Genomic DNA, 17,907 nt, shown 5'->3' with positions numbered 1-17,907 from the left:
GGAACACAGGAGAAGTGACCATCTGCTTCTCTCTTCCTCTCCCTCTATCCCTTCTCTCTCTCTCTCTTCCTTGCTCGCAGCCAGTGGCTCAGTTGGTTCACGCATTGGCCCCAGTTAGGTCACAGGTGGGAGTCTGTCTCTCTATCTCCCCTCTTCCACCTATCCTTTTCTCAAGACAGAAAATAGTAAGTTATCCTTGACATGTCCATATCCTCGGAATCTATCAATAGTTCCCACTGTGTTTGCTTACGAAACATAACTTAAGTTGTGTTGTCCTTACAAAACATAACTTAAAGTTTCCTTATGTCCACCTGGTTGCCACACACCAGATCACCAACTCTTGCCTAAATTACAACTCACTATGTTCACTGCTTCGTTCTTGCACCTTTCCTATTCGCTCTCTACATGGCAGTAAGTTGTTTTTAAAGCAGAGTTGAATCATGTCACTCCTCAACGATTTCATGTTACATGTATTTAAGATACAAAACCCTTTCCTGGGTCTCCATGACTGGTCCTTGACTTCCTCTTCAATGCTAGCTCATGACTTTTCCCACTAATAACTGCTCTCCTGTCACCAATTCTTTCATTTTATAACAACTCCTCCCTTGAAAAATTCTTACTGAATCATCAGATCTTGGTTTAAATGCCAAAGCCTTTCCGGCATTGAGCAACCACTGCCCCACATCTAAGTTAGAAATCCTGGTCAGTCTCTCTTTTTCATATCACTTGCTACAATTTAAACTATATGTATATATCAATGTATCGACCTATAAGTATTTTTGTTTTTAAGCTTCTTTTTCCTCTATTGCATATAATACAAAGTATATGTTCATTTATTTACTTAATTTTTATTTTTAAAAACTTAATATCTTTCCCACCAGAGGGTAACCTCTATAAGTGGCATGTTTGGCTCATCCTTTTGTGACCAGAGACTAGTTGGTACCTGGAAAGCACTTAATAAATATTGATTTAATATAATTAGGGATGAAAGAAGTAAAGAATAGGAGACTAATTTTAACTAGAGAAGGGGAGCTGTGCAAGGTTAAGTACATGATTCTAAGATAATGTAACTAAGAACAAGGAGGTGATTTCAAGTTGTTTGTAAAATTTTAGTCACTTTATCCTTCCAAAAATAAATCAGGGTCCTATCCCTTTTCAGAATAGAGAACTAAAATTAGACATATTTGCCTAATCAAATGTAACATTTTGAAGAAAGAGAAGGAATGCCTGACCAGGTGGTGGCACACTGGATACAGAGTCAGCCTGGGATGCTGAGGACTCAGGTTCGAAACCTCGAGGTTGCTGGCTTGAGCACAGGCTCACCAGCTTGTGTTGCTGGCTTGAGACATGACTCCAATGGTCACTGGCTTGAAGCCCAAGGTTGCTGGCTTGTGCAAGAAGTCACTGGCTTGGCTGGAGCCCCTTGGTAAAGGCATGTATTAGAAGTGATTAATAAACAACTAAAGTGCTACTACTATGAGTTGATGCTTCTCATCTCTCTCCCTTCCTGTCTGTCTGTTTTTTTTTTTTTTAAAAAAAAAAGGAGGAGGAGGAGGAAAAAGAAGAAGGAGGAGGAGGAGGAGGAGGAGGAGGAGGAGGAGGAAGAGGAGGAGGAAGAGGAGGAGGGAAGAAGAAAGTGCATTCTCTCACTTGGTCCCATAGCACATTCAGAAGCACATACAAGCCCTGGCCGGTTGGCTCAGCGGTAGAGCGTCGGCCTGGCGTGCGGGGGACCCGGGTTCGATTCCCAGCCAGGGCACATAGGAGAAGCGCCCATTTGCTTCTCCACCCCCCCTCCTTCCTCTCTGTCTCTCTCTTCCCCTCCCGCAGCCAAGGCTCCATTGGAGCAAAGATGGTCCGGGCACTGGGGATGGCTCCTTGGCCTCTGCCCCAGGCGCTAGAGTGGCTCTGGTCACGGCAGAGCGACCCCCCCCCCCCCGAGGGGCAGAGCATCGCCCATATGGGCGCGCCGGGTGGATCCCAGTAGGGCGCATGCGGGAGTCTGTCTGACTGTCTCTCCCTGTTTCCAGCTTCAGAAAAATACAAAAAAAAAAAGAAGCACATACAAGTAATCTCATCATAGACTTGTTTGGGGTTATTACACTGAAAAAAAAAATCTTTATATCTGAATGGCATTACAGCAGAGATTCATGAGCTTACGGCTAAAATAGAAACAGTAAAGAATGACTGTTGACAATAATTAATACTTGATATAGAGATATTTGTGAATTTCATTTCTTAACCATCAAGTTTAGAGAACAGTTTGGTCTTTGGATCATTAAACCAAATAAACAACAATAAAATAATACATAAACAAATAATAATTTACTCCCATCTTACACATGCACATAAAAATACATACTCTAATATTAAATTTCACTATAATAATTTACACGTACATAGTTAAAAAGAGAATATCAACCAATTATAATTTTTTTTTACCTTTGTAGTCTAAGTTATATTACATTATAATATTTTTAATTTTCTGGCAAAAAATTGGTATTTAAAAATGAATATGCCATACTTCAAATATATTATGTCATTTTTTGAAATAGGATGAATTTTTAGAATAAATTTTAATGATAGAGGTTATCTTCTTTAGTAAGACTATTATTAAATTTTAAGATAAATAGAAACATTGAAGGCATTAGGAAAAATTAAATGTGAGTTAATCAGGTAATGAGATTAGGGAAAGAAAAAGAAGACTACCTAGGAAAAAAGGAGAGAGGGATTAATGCTCTCAAATAACAGAGTCTGATTCTTAAAAGGGGGAAGGTTTATATTACAAAAGGTAATAAAGTAGCTCAAATGGACATTGAGGTAGATTATTAAGACATTTTGTAGTGACAAAGAAAATGTTTCAGTATCTTGGTCTCAATTATATCCCCCTGTATTCTTACTGCATTTTCAAACATTATTAATAAGTTCAGTGTATCAGGCTTTATTTGATTTTAGAATGTGTACATTGGCATATAACCTATTATTCAATATAAATCATTCCCTCATGAACTGGTCAATCCCTACATCTATAATATTCTATTCCATAGTTATCAGCTAAAGCTTGAATTAAATACTACCTAGCATATAAAGTCATATATTCTTTAAATCTTCTTATTATTGGATTTTAAATTTAGTTTCAAGCCCATAGCATGACTTTTAAGACAACTGTGTCTATGGGAAATAACTGCAGTTTCATATTTGAACACTGATAAATGTTTCAGAACATATGCACACAATCACAGTCACTCACATCTGCTTCCTCACAGTCATATGTCACAGACGTTTTGAAACAGTGAATCAAATGAAATAAAACACATGAAATTAGCCACGTAAGTAATTATTTACATTTCTTAAGTTAAAACTCTTCATTTGAAAAATTTTAGTAGGTAACAAAAGCAGAAAAAAAATATTTTTGACTGTTCAAAAAACAGTTAAAAATAAAAGAAAACTAATTCATTCATGAATTCAGGCTGATAATGTAATGGTAGTAATGGTACAGAATTATTTGATGCATCTGTAGAGATAATTGGTACAATTTTGCAGACTACAGGTGATATATTACATATTAAGGAGCAGAAATTATAAAATTAAAGTAGAAAAAAATTCCTCTGTATAAATCATTCAAGGGATCTGGGGGATTTGACTGATGACAAATAAATACACGGAGGAGAGAAATAGCTTCTTAAGATAACAAAGTGCAAATAAAATTGAAATGTTTGTTAGCGTTTAGTGTCACTGCACTGCTGAAGACAGATGTGTAACAAACTCATTTACAAACATACAGACATATCACAAATGGTTTCCTACATTTAGTTCTATTATTTCCCTGGCCTGCTTTATGAAATAAACAAGTATACTATTGAGATTTGAGCAGAACAGAAACAAGTTAGGCTATTTAATTTAGGCAGGAAAATCAGAAGTTCCTTAGAGGGGCAGACTGTGGCTATGGGGCACTGAATGACCTGATCAGTGTCACACGCCCAGTCAGTACCACAGCACTTATTTGGCCCTACATTTGTCCACTACTAGTTACAAAGGGCCTATTATTATTATGTGGCAGGTGTTAAATTATCTATTAGCTTTCATCATTACAATAACTCCTCAGAGAAGATGTTATCTCTACTGTAGAAAGGGGTGAATTGCGAAATTTAGAGATGAAATAACTTGAGAAGGTCAGCTAGTTGTAGTAGAGCCCTGGTTTGCAGCCAAGCCCAGCTCTCAAGCCAGCATGTTTTTGTGGATACAAAATAGCAACCCTACTTGCATCAACATCAAAGGCACAAATCTTTAATCTTTTTCAGTTGTTCTCATCTGAAAGTGTATTTGAAATTTAGCAAAGGAAGAAATGGAGAAGAGTAATAATTTAGCACAGAATTCTTGTTTTAGTCACATAAAAAAATGAAAAAATATTTAAACGAAATCCGTGCTTTTTTTTTTTTCCCTCCTCAATGGTTACTGTTACAGAGGCAGGCCATTATTGCCATAGAGATAAGCAAGTATTGCCATAGAGACAGTTAAAATGGAATTGTTTTTCATATTCACACAAACAGCAATATCCTTCTAATTTAGTTGAACAGCAAAATCGAAAAGAAGGCATGCGCCATGCCAATTTCAGTAATTTCAAATCCTTGTTGCATAAACCAACAGAGACCAGTCACATTCTTTTATAACATTCAAATTTTGCTTTTAGCAGGCTTTAGATTTTATGTCTATTCTTTTCTATAAATGTGAGTCTACTAGGTTCTGAAGGAATTAATCTCAAACAGAAGAATGAAATCATGCTGGGAAGACCTTTCATTCCCACATCTCTCAGAAGCAGTGTTTCCAGAGAACTGGGAAGCCTTTTAAATTTCCATGTGGCCCCTGTGCCAATCACATCTCTGAAAGCCTTTTTCTGATTGGAGTTCTCTTCTAGGTACCTTGAACTGAAGCAAAGCACTCAGTTCCATTTATGCAAAGCCAGAGTCTAGGGCACAGAAGTCATGAGTAACTTCTTTCCAGGAACTAATATTCTTTATACAGAATAATTAAAGAAAACTCAAACCCCAAATGTTTGTGGTTAGGTCTATGTGTCCACATGAGAGAAACCCAAGTATTCCTGGTCTATATTCTTAGCAGAAACTTTAATTTTGAAATTGTGGTTTTTCTATTCTAGGACAGCTTTCACAATCCATGTCTAATATACCACGATGTATCCCTAAAACACGCATGTTCACCATCTCTGTTATATACATTTCATCCTTTAGGCTTTCAACTCTTTTCTCATAGATATGCATAGCGATACTAGAAGTCAACTTTTCCTCTGGTTTTCCTGTTCATGGTCCAACGCTGCTAAGCATTACTGTGCATTCTAGGTGTTGTACATTTCCAACTGAACTTTGACCTCATTTGGTTTCTTTAGACCATTAGCATTTTCCCTAATAAATATAAAATCAAAGGAAATGGTAAACCTTTGAGCCAAAGGTTTGGTCTTTATCTAGGTATTCTCCATGAGATAGTTACTAAAAAGATGAAGATTAAATGAGTAAATAAGTTCACAAAATTTTTAGTAGCTAGATATGTTATAAATATTCATTAAAGGAATAATTCAGGCATTCTTTAAAACTGTGTAAGTACCCAGAAAAACATCTTTTTAATGAAGTAGATATAACTACAAATAAAAATGAATGTCAGAAATCATTTTTCCTTGAGGTAGAAATATAAAGTATATTAATAAGATTTCTCTAGAATCATATAAAAATTACAGTGAAGTTTTTTTTATTTTTTTATTTTATTTTAAACAACAGAAGTAAGTTAGATTGTGGTTGGCAGAGCACTTTAACTTTCAAAGAAAAGATGCAAAGGGAAAAAAATGCATCCACTCTGATTGGGAAGCACTGGTGTAGGACAAATTAGATAAACCTGGAAATACTAGGTGACTATTTTCACCTCAGTTTTTTTCTGAAGAACACAGGCCTCTTTATTGATAATATGAAACACTATAACATTATGAGTGTTTTCTACATGAATGTCTAGGGTTGTAACTATGATAGTAATACTACTATAAATAACATTATTTTTTTTTAAGCTGGAGAAATAAAGGTGCTTTGCAAAGACCTTTCCAACTTGGATTACAAGTTTTTATTTATTTATTTGAAAACTTTTATTTATAGCTACTGTGGAAAAACAGTATGGAGATTCCTCAAAAAATTAAAAATCAAACTGCCTTTTGACCCAGCTATCCCACTTTTAGGAATATACCCCAAGAGCATCATAGCACTGTTCCAAAAGGAGAAATGCACCCCCATGTTTATGGCAGCATTGTTCACAATAGTGAAGATCTGGAAACAGCCCAAGTGTCTGTCAGTGGACGAGTGGATTAAAAAGTTTTGGTACTTGATAACATTATACTGAGTGAAATAAGTAAATCAGAAAAATCTAGGAACTATACAATTCCATACATAGGTGGGACATAAAAATGAGACTCAGAGACATGGACAAGAGGTTGGTGGTTATGAGGTGGCAGGGGAGAGGGGGGAGGGGAGGGGCACAAAGAAAACCAGATAGAAGGTGACAGAAGACAATTTGACTTTGGGTAATGGGTATGCAACATAATCAAATGTCAAAATAACTTGGAAATGTTGTCACTGAACATATGTACCCTGATTTATCAATGTCCCCCATTAAAATTAATAATAATTTTTAAAAAGAGAAAAAGTAAATAAAAAACATAGACTAGTTTAAGTATAATTAAGCAAACCAGTTTATGGCTAATCTCAATGGATCCCTAAGCATTCTTCCATTCTTGATTTTCCATGGCTTTACAAATAAAAGAAGCAAAAAGTCATAGGGAAAGTAGGATTAACTTCAATTGTTAACTGGCAGTTCAATCTTAGTTACAGCTTTTAAATAATCATTTTCATGAACAATTCCATTCTTGCATTTGTCCAAGAATTCAGATGGTGGAATAATGACAGAATGCTGATACCTTTAAAAGATAAAATTGCCTAATTGGAAGTGCTAGAATTTATGTTGGTCTCAGGAACAGGAAGAGATAAAAAATAAACAGTATAATGACTATAGATAACCAATACTGGATTGTATATTTGACAGTTGCCAAGAGAGTAGATTATACAAGTTTTCAAAAGAAAAAAAAATTATAAGTATATGTGGTAATGCATGTTAACTAAACTTATAGTGGTGAGTGTTTAACAATATACACATGTCAAGTCATTATGCTGTATACCTAAAACTAATACAATGTTATTTGTCAATTATAAAGCAATTTTAAAAAGAAGAAGAGAGAAAAAGAAACCAAACAGCTTGCTTTAGATCCTAAACTTTAGAGACATTTAAATGATAACTAAAGTAGGTTTTTGACATTTGTTTACAGTATATAGATTTGAAAATAAATCTGTCTTCTTTTTATAGTTGGGTTCTTGGAGATGTAGTGGACATCCTTGAACCTTCTTTCTCTCACACCTCACTTCTAACCATTAATAAACTTGTCAGATCAACCATTAAAATACCTCTATCATCTGACCACTTCTTATTTCCACTGGCCCTGGTCTAAACCACTGAGCTCCCTCATCTGGCCTATTGCAATCAATGCCTTACAAGGCTCTCTATATCCAGACATACCCTCAGTAATTTATTAGTTTCCACTCCACAGTCATAATGGTCCTTTTAGGACAGAAATCAGATCAGGTTATTTTTCTGCTCAAACCCTTCAATAGTTTTTGCATCTCATTCAGACCTAGTCAGATGTCTTCCACAGTCTAGCACCTCACTCCCTTTCTGACTTCTTCTCCTTCCACAACCCTTCCTCAGCCACTCCAACGCCACTGGCCTGTTTTTAGTGCCTTTATTATTTCAAGCAGATGGGTGCACCACGGCTGTTATATTTAATGTTCCTTCTGCTTGCAAAGTTCTACCCACATATCACTCTTCAGGAATTCAGGTATATACTCAAATACCACTTCTCTGATGAGATCCTTCCCTGACCATCAACCTGAAATGGCTCTCCTCACTTCACTCTATCCCTTACTGGTGGATTTATCTTCATATCACCTATCACCACTGGGCATGTTATTTATTTATTTTTTATTTATTCATTTTAGAGAGGAGAGGGAGAGACAGAGAGGAGAGACAGAGAGAGAGAAGTGGGGGAGGAGCTGGAAGCATCAACTCCCATATGTGCCTTGACCAGGCAAGCCCAGGGTTTCAAACTGATGACCTCAGCATTTCCAGGTGGACGCTTTATCCACTGTGCCACCACAGGTCAGGCCACCAGTGGGCATGTTAGATGACAGTTGTTTGGTATCTGTTTCAGCTATAGAACAAGTTTCATAAGAGCAAGGGTTTGTCTAATTTCTTTCCTAAAATTCTCACAGCTTGGAACAGAACCGGACACATATTTATTGAATAAAAGTCTAAGACCTCTTAACGCCAATTAAGTCCATGAATCATTACTGACTCATTATATTGATGCTAAGGAGCACCAAAACCAGGGGTCCTCAGCTGGGTGGAAGAGAGCACAACAACACGCCCTGACCTGAATGTCTTGCTTACTACCAGGAGGGTTTGAGCTGGCCTTTCACAATAACCTACCTAGTGCTTACATCCCTGCGCATTTGGAAAAGGTAGGTTATGAAAATTACAGTGATATAATTCCTGCTAAATAAGCAATAAAGAACTCATAGTGTGGCACAGTATTCCAAGTCATAATTTAAAACTCTGTTTGAACTATGTGTTTTCTCAAGGGAACTAGTATGTTCATACCATTAACTTTTTCAAAGCTTTTCTTTCTAATCTACAAGAAAACACACCACTTGCTTCATGTGTCTAGCAAGAAAGTGTGGTAGGAAGCCAGAAGGTGAGGGAAGAATGTAACACTTTCAGACTCAGGTCTGAAACCAACAACAGGTGCAAAGATAAACAAACAAAGAAAGATAGATGTTTAATTGTGTATTTCCAGGCTCAGTGTCAAGTGTCTACAAATGTCTTACCTTTAAAAGAAAGGAAGTTAAGTAAGTGAAGATGCATGAACAATCAAACTCAGCAGTGACAGAAAGTTAAATAAGCCTAGAAAGAGAAGCCGCTTTACGTTTATCATTACATCATCAGGTTGAAGTTTTGTTTCTCAATTGAAGAACAAGATATTCTACCAAAGAACTTATTAAATATACCAGTGAGTATAAGAAGTAACAAAGATTCGATATTGATGAGACAGTGTTGTAGAGAGAAAGGAGATGTTAAATTGTATCATGCCATTCTTCAGATTAAATTGTGATTCAATTTCAGAAAATATCAAGGATGAATGCTCATCCCGAAACGCCCAGTACTGTACTTTTAAAACTCCCCACAGCTAAAAATTATAAAGTTCTGTATTTGAGAAATTCTTATCCTAAAGTTATTTCCTTTTAATCTGATATTGCTAACTTTCTAATAGTTTCCAAGGAACAGTTGTAAGATAGCAGTAAGTGTATCTAGCAGCACTCATCTGTGCACAGTAAATCCTTGGAGATAAGTGCATCAAAACATTAGGGGTTTGATCCATTAAAGCACCTGAAGAGCTGTGTGTGCACTTTTCCTGTAGAAGTTTTGTTATATCTACTAAGATTTTTTTTCCCCCACTGATTTGGAGAGAGGCATCATTGTGCCACATAGTTGTTCCAATTAGCTGTGCACTCATTGGTCGCTTCTCATATGTGCCCTGATCAGGGATTGAACCCCTTAGCTTGATGGGATGACGCTCTACCTACTAAGCATCCCAGCCACAGCTTGACTCTGTTTTCAATATAAGCAATACTTACATCTTTTCTTTTCTGTTATTGTCCTAATAGTAGAAAAAACTTTTATGGCTTCAACTATCACTTTTGTGCAGACAATTATCAAGTGTATATCATAATTTTCACGTCTCTACTAATGCTTGAGATTTCATTTTATTTTTTTCACTTGAAGATTCCACTTGTATCTAAACATTAATATGTAAAAGACACTCTCAAAGGTTTGTCAGATAAATATAATCTCAATTCTTCTCTTGTGTCTTATACCTCAGTAAGTTTAGAAATGCTGTCATTTCTACCCTCAGACAATCTCAAATTCATAACCATATTTTGGTTAATATTTTTTTACTACCAGTAAGTCAAATATCCATTTTCTCCTGCATGTATTATTGTAAAAAGTATAAAATGCCTTCTACTATTTATGTTTATAGTCATTCTCAATTTCAACAAATTCTCTTTCTGCTCTAACACATTTTTTACCAAAGCACAACCCTCATCACGCCCAGCTTCAGTAGCTCCCTGTTGTCCTCAGAACCATCCAACACCATGTCTCAGCAAGCCACTTCATTTTTATTTCATTTCCTTTACTTCCATTCGTATATTAAAATATTTATACATACAGGCCATTTATCCACCACACACAACCTCAACTTTGACATCTTTATACTGTTTCATTTGTTTGTTTGTTGTTCTAGCTAAAAGAATATTCTAGAATATCACAATCTCTTTGCCACTTATGCTTCTTCATGTTGAAGTGTCAACAATCCAATCTGTCTTTCAAAGTTGACACTAAGTGCTTTCTTCTCTAAGTTTTTCTAGATATATACACAGAACAATGTCCCTTGTGATGAATCTCTGTACCACTTGGTTTGTATAACACATAACAATTGTATTTGGTATTTAATTAATTTATTTAATCTGTCTATGTCCGCAAATAGACTACAATCCTTTTGTAAAGAATATTCATTTAGGCCCTGCCTGGTTGGCTCAGTAGTAGAGTGTCTGCCTGGCGTGTGCATGTCCTGAGTTTGATTCCTAGTCAGAGCACACAGGAGAAGTGCCCGTGTGCTTCTCCACCCCTCCCTCCTGGCTTCTCCCTCTCTCTCTCTCTCTCTCTCTCTCTCTCTCTCTTCCTCCCCTCCTGCAGCCATGGCTAGATTAGAGTGAGTTGGCTCCAGGAGCTGAGAATGGCTACAGGGACTTCATCTCAGGCACTAAAATGGTTCTGGTTGCAATGAAGCAGGGGCCCCAGATGGGCAGAGCTTCGCCCCCTGGTGGGCTTCCTGGGTGGATCCCTGTTGGGGCACATGTGGGAGTCTGACTCTGCCTAAACAATTCCTCTCACTAAAAACAACAACAACAACAACAACAAAAAAAAAACAGCCCTAGCCAGTTGGCTCAGAGGTAGAATGAGGGCCGGTCATGTGGAAGTCTGGGGTTTGATTCCCAGTCAGGGCACACAGAAGAAGCACCTATCTGCTTCTCCATCCTTCCCCCTCTTCTTCCTGTCTATCTCTCTCTTCCCTTCCTGCAGTCAAGGCTCCAGTGGAGCAAGGTTGGGCCGAGTGCTGAGGGCGGCTCCATGGCCTCCGTCTCAGGAGCTAGAATGGCTCCTGCCACAATGGAGCAATGCACCAAATGGGCCCAGCATCGCCCCCTGGTGGGCATGCTGGGTGGATCCCGGTAGGGCACATGTGGGAGTCTGACTGCCTCCCTGCTTCTAACTTTGGAAAAATACAAAAACAAAACAAACATTCACTTATTTTAATGCCCTTAATTACTTAGAAAAATAGTAACAAATAAAGCATATTTTAATTGAACATAGCTAGTAGGCTAGTAACAGGTTATGACACATCACTGATCTTCTTTTAATTTAGTTTGATGACTACAACTCAAGTTCCAAGTTCAAAATTAAAACAATTTCTAAAGAATAGGCTATTCTTACCAATAAGTAAAGCAAATATAATATGCTACATGAAGTTTTTGTGGAAAATAGATGACTGAAAACATAATTCGAAACTATAAAATACTCTGGTGCTACTTTAAATAAATCTTTAGAATACTGGAAATGCAAGAGTGTGTCCCATCACTGTGATCATGTAAAATCTCATGCAGTCCATTCTATCTTTGGAAGTAAAAACAGCTGGGCCTCCAATTATTTACTTTTTTCTCCTTTGGTACTTCATATTGCTTTTCATAAAGTTCTTATTGAATTTTGGGGGTGACATTGGTTAATAAAATCGTGCAGGTTTCAGGTACACAATTCTACAACATATCATCTGCATATTGCATTATGTTCACCATCCCAAGTCAAATCTCTATCATCTACTTTGTATCCAAAAAATCTAAGTACTTCTGAGTCATGAATCTAATTTTTATCCATTATGTCAATTTTATACTATAAATAAATATAAAAATGATAAAGAAAGAGACAGTTTCAAGAAAATGTGGTTAGTAAAGGTACAGAGGACATGAAAATCGAAATGTGGGAGGTTTAATTTGTCAATAGGGATTTTCCAGAAGGCTTTTCTGGAAGAAAACAGTGATGAGAGAAAAGCCGAACTGGAAGGGACTGAGGAGCAAACGTTTGGAGAGATAGTATGAAAAGCAAGTTTAAATAAATCTTTAAAAACATTTTTGTTGAAGAAAATTATGTGAAATAATAATAAGATACAATATTCCTGACCCAGTAGGTAATAAATTTATAAAAATAATTTAAAAATGCACATTTTTTACTGAAATAAAACCCACTTACCTTTATAGAATATGTAGTACATTTAGAATACAATTTTATAATAAACTGAGGCATAATGGAAGTTAAAACCTTTGTAGCATATCAATTTTTCATATTCATTCATTCATTTATTCAGTAATCATATTAGCTATTAGTAGAGTGATTAGTCTTTAGTAAGTACTCATTAACTCTCATTTATTTTAATCATCATGTGTCTATTTTGAAAGTCATGTATTCATATGTGAATATGAAAAATAAGTATTCCTTTTAAGATAAATTATTTTATAAATGCATTGGCTTGTTTAACATCTTTGTTCATAAAAGTATTTCTTCTAAATCTTGTATTAAGCATTTTGAGATCATAAGTCTTTTGAAAAATTGATTAAAGCTATGGGCCTGCTCCCTCCAAAAATGAACATATATGCATATACACCAAAATGTTCATAGGCCGTTATCATATAAGAGCATTTCATTTCTCAAAAAGCTGATACAGGTAGGAACATTTCTTTTTAAGATAAAAGAAGATTCAAAACTTTTCATTTGCATCATTTTTGAAGAAAATCTTTCCAAAGCATGTCATTCGTTTTCCTGCCATTTTAATCAGATTACAGGAGCTTTTATCTTGATGAATGAAGACCAGGATTTTAGACCTAAATTACTGTCCTTTGTCTTAGAACCACTGTCCTCAAGTCTGAGGCATGCAGAGTTGTTTGCTCTCACAGTGTGGACCCAATACTCGGCTGCATTCTTTCAGCACTTGGTTTTCCTCGCTGTTTCAGCATTTCATCTATTTTATTTGCTAGATATGTGCTTCTCACAGCATTGTCTCTGCTTCCAACTCATTCTCTCTAAACCAAGAACCAGAAAATAATAGACATGCTGAAACTATATTTAAAGCTGGGGATCAATGAGGTTCTGAGAATCTCATTGAATCATATAGTCTTTGTCGTTTATTTTTGGCTGTTCAACTCTGTTTGTCTTCAGGAACTTATCTATATTTCAGAAAAGTGAGGTGGTTATGCATGTAGGCTTTATAAAAAAAAACTGTAATCACTCAAAAAGACATGATGATCTTGTGCAGCTCTTTAGTCTTAATCCAACAAACTTAAGAAAAAGACTATCAGGTATTACGAACCATTTTCAGTTACCTAGTCTCGGTTTTCACACCTGCTGTATGTATGTGTGTATGTGAGCATGTATTTGTGTGTGTGTTCAGTATAGTGAACTTGATGCTGGATAATTAATTTTTGGATTTGGGATGAAAGGTAAATGAGTGTCTACTCATATGTTGCATAATTTCTACTGTAAAATATTATCTAAAGTGTGTTCTTATCCAAACGTATTGGAAATAACAGGCAAACAGCATAATCATATAATCATATATTAGTATCAAACTGAATAAAATGAAAAATATTAATAGTAATTATTATTCATGTCACCCAATTTGATAGTAGTGGATTGTGATAGTTAATTTTATATGTAACTTGACTTAGATAACAAGTCCTCAAAAGCTGATAAACATTATTTCTAAGTGTGTCTGCAACAATTATTCTGAAAGAGATTAGTTGAGTAGGTAGACTGATTAAAGATCTCTTTCACCAATGTGGGTGTGCATCATCCAATCCACTGAGGGCCTGAATAGAACAAAAAGGCAGAGGATGGATGAATCTGCTCTTTCTGCTTGAGCAGAGACACCCATCTTCTCATGCCCTCGAACATCAATGCTCCTGGTTCTCAGGCTGATGGACTTGGACTAGGACTTAGGCCACTGGCCTCAGGCCTTTTGGCTCAAGCTAGAAACACATCCTGAGCTTTCCTGGACTCTAGCTCGCAGGTAGTAGATTGTGGATATCCCAGCTTCCATAATGACATGGGCCAATCTCTTAAAATAAATATTTTTCTATATATTCATTAATATCATATTGGTTCTGATATTCTGGAAGACCTTGGCTAATATATAGATACACTTTAGAAAACTCTTAAATATTATTGAAAACAACCTTCTTTTGGTCATCAAACTATAGCAAATAGGTCCCTGGAATAGTATTTGACAAAATCAACAGTAGATAAAATCTCTTTTGGGCAGTGTAATAGTGTTTGGGATTTTTATTCACAGAACATAGCTTTCTTTTTAATCATGTGGATAATTAATGCTATACAACTGATCAGATGAGCACACATTGTCCTAATACAAGATTGAATACAATATAGGACAGTGTTAACTTTCATTGCATCATTAAATTTCTTTGAGTTACTCTGCTTAGTATCCTTCTTGAAGTTTACTGATGATAAAGAATACAAACCTAGAAAACCTATTAAAATGCAAAAAAAATAATACACAGAGATTTTTCAAATATATAATTTTGCGGAGTCCAAAGAAAGGTAAAGAGGAACAAATGTTTGTGATTATGATATTAATAGAATTTTTATAGCAAATAATACTAGTACTATAGAGAATTTGATATGATGTTGTTCAAATAAGCCTGCTTCAAGATCCAGTTTAAGTTTGCCAGACTGATATTGGCTTTGTTTTTTAGAATTTTTCCAAAATATTCTGAACAAATGCCATGCATTGATCTGATAACACTTTTAATTAGCAATGCCTTTTAGAATTACATGTTAACATTTACAAAAAGGGAAAAAAATAGCTGTTTTGTTTTTCTCCTGTTTTTCTGGAAAGTTACTTTGGGAATTGTCCAATAGGGCAGACAGCCTTCACGGTTTTTCCCTACCAAAGAAGTCATGAACAAGGGCCTGAGGAGAATGGTTCCAGCTTGACTGACTATCACCTTTCAAATCTTCTAGGTTCTTTCCATGTGTCCCCAAATCACAGCCCAACATGCTATTCCTTCTCCTACAGACTACCTTTTCTCTTTACCCAGACACTTTTGTAATAGACATCTAATTTGGATTTTCTTGGATTTCTGAACTCACCAACAAAAATACTATTTTTGGTCCCTTTTTCTTCTCATTGCCCCTAGCAAGGGACAGCTCATTCCATCCCTAAACCAGCACACACTGCTGAACTTCCTCTCTGGGGAAAAATCTGAGCCTTCAAACTGACTCAGAAGGTGGATTTATGTACAAATTTAACTGTAAAACCTTATGCTGCATGAAGATGGTATATGAGCAAGGAAATATCTCCAGACCTCCATTACATTGGGTTTCCTCAACTGAAGAATACTATTGGTCGTTAGCTATAACCCATTACAGTTCGAGCTCATCCCTAAAATGAACCAACAAAAGCCTTAATCATAAGAAAGGTATGTTCTGTACCAGTTGAAGCACCCTAGTTAATTCCCCCAGTAAGTTATTTCTCTTCTTGATCCGGAAACTAAAGCTTAAACATTTAATGAATAAGAATATGAGGTAAGATATGTTTATTTAAACACATTAATCTCCGTAGTTCAGCCTTTATCTGAAGACCACTATAGCACACAGAAGAAAGAAAATTTTTTTGAATGACAGTAACATCATGACAGGAAGCTTTAAGTAATGAGAAAATTATAAACCCTTCAATTTATTTAATATATAAGACTATTTCTTTTTTGCCCTTATCATTATTTTTTAATTACACAGAGAAATGTGCCATTTGGTTAACATTATTGTTGGCTCAATGTTATTGTGGCAACCTCTAAGTGTGTGTTGGCTTTGCTGTGTAACTTCTCCCCATAAGAGACAACCTTAAAGGCAACTAAAGGAAGAAAGGCATTTTCAATTTATGTGCTCAACTCAGGCATTACAGAATCCACTGCAGAGGAATCTGAGAGATCCACTACAGCTGGGAAGCTACTGATGAAAACTGCAACTGCAGCAACAGCACCATGATCATGACCCTTCAAGCTATTCTGAAGTGTCCTACAACCCCTGCAGATTCAGCACTTCCCTGCGACAGCTAGCAAGAAAGGGACATGGATCCCCATGAACAATATATGGAGAACTGTAAAATTTATTTTAAAAAAACCCACAATAGAGTGCATGTTGTTGTATATTTCAACATTAGTTTGGCTAGCAATGAACATTTGGCAAATGGAAAAAAAAGAAGCACATAATCTGTTTTTAAATGCACATCTGCATAGAAACACATTAGGTCTAAATGCATTCATACAAATGAATCAAGATGTACGCAAGTGTGTGTGTGTAATGTATATTTGGGTGGGCTCATTTAAAATCAGACACCAAGTATCCACCATGCATTACATTACTCTCACATACTTAAGGATAGGAACAGTGGACATTACACTTAGAAATGGATGACGCAGATACTTGCAATTTTTTTTTTAAATTTCAGTAAGTTTTGGGAAAAAATCCTACTTCTTACCTACATTTCCAGTCATTAAGTATGAATTCTGAAAGTCCATCATTCCCATTCCAACAATGTGTATAAAATCTTCAATCACCTGCATTAATTCTATTGAGCCTGGATAAATCTACAAAAATAAGGAAATATTAGGATAAAATAAAATGTCTATGTAATGAAATATATAATTAAAATTTCTTTTTAAAAACTATATAACGAGGTCATTAGTGAGTCCTGATTTATTTAAAGACATTTCTGCAAGTGGCAACAATTGCATTTTTTAAACTAATAGTTGAGAATGACAGCAGGTGTCACACAGCAGGAACTTTGGAAGTGATATGATGCAGTGATTAATCCTTTATAAATGTATGGAAACTCAAAATAGCTAACAGATGGTCTACTTAGAGGTACAGTAGCTTTATTTTTGATTGGCTCCTTTAAATACAACATAGAACAAACATTGAAATTTTGTATCTTTTTTACATTTTTCAATTAGTATCTCTATGATGGACACTGGAAGAAAATAATTACTGCAATCTTAAAGATACTTATGAACAATTAAGTATACTGCATAATAACTAAATATCTTCAGAGAGACATTTATTGCTAATAATTAGAACTGCCAGTCTATTAGTAACTTCAGGAATAATTTTAGGATCATACTAATAGCTCTAGTGTGGGCGCTTCACAGGGGTATATGCAGAACAAACCTCAAACTATGCCACCTCGTGCACTACAAACAGATGAATGTTTTCTTAAAGGTGACCTGGTTCTGAAAATAGCTCCCAGTGTGCGGAACATGAAAACCATTTAAAAGGTAACATAAATTTTCACATGTATAATCCATAATGCTTCTAAAGTCAGGCTGCATTCTATAACCACATTAGAACAAAAAAAGTCTTTTGAAGTTAGATTCATTTCTTTTACCCATTTAACACCACTGCAGCTTCTAGCTATGAAAAAATTAGGTACATTAAAGAGTTTTAGTGGTTCTGTGTTTGCAAAGGCTAGTAGGGAGGGGGGAGTAACACTGATCAGCAGGAAATCATCCAGAAAGAGTTGGAGGGGGAGGAGGAGAAGGACAACTTGGGCGGTGAGGGTGGCAG

At 35.9% G+C, this 17,907-nt stretch overlaps 1 protein-coding gene across 3 annotated transcripts in view; it reads right to left on the bottom strand.

Moving 5' to 3' along the window:
* The window catches only part of ADGRB3 (adhesion G protein-coupled receptor B3), a 788,922-nt gene that overhangs the window by 377,151 nt on the left and 393,864 nt on the right, over positions 1-17,907 (bottom strand). For all 3 annotated transcript variants that reach the window (XM_066253172.1, XM_066253185.1, XM_066253176.1), the window contains one exon: positions 16,823-16,931. In XM_066253172.1, the coding sequence (XP_066109269.1) occupies positions 16,823-16,931 (109 nt within the window). The remainder of the gene's footprint in view (positions 1-16,822; positions 16,932-17,907) is intronic.

The sequence above is a fragment of the Saccopteryx bilineata genome, chromosome 1 (assembly GCF_036850765.1).
Source record: "Saccopteryx bilineata isolate mSacBil1 chromosome 1, mSacBil1_pri_phased_curated, whole genome shotgun sequence".
Classification (NCBI taxonomy): Eukaryota; Metazoa; Chordata; class Mammalia; order Chiroptera; family Emballonuridae; genus Saccopteryx; species Saccopteryx bilineata.
This window is presented reverse-complemented; position numbering and strand designations above follow the sequence as displayed.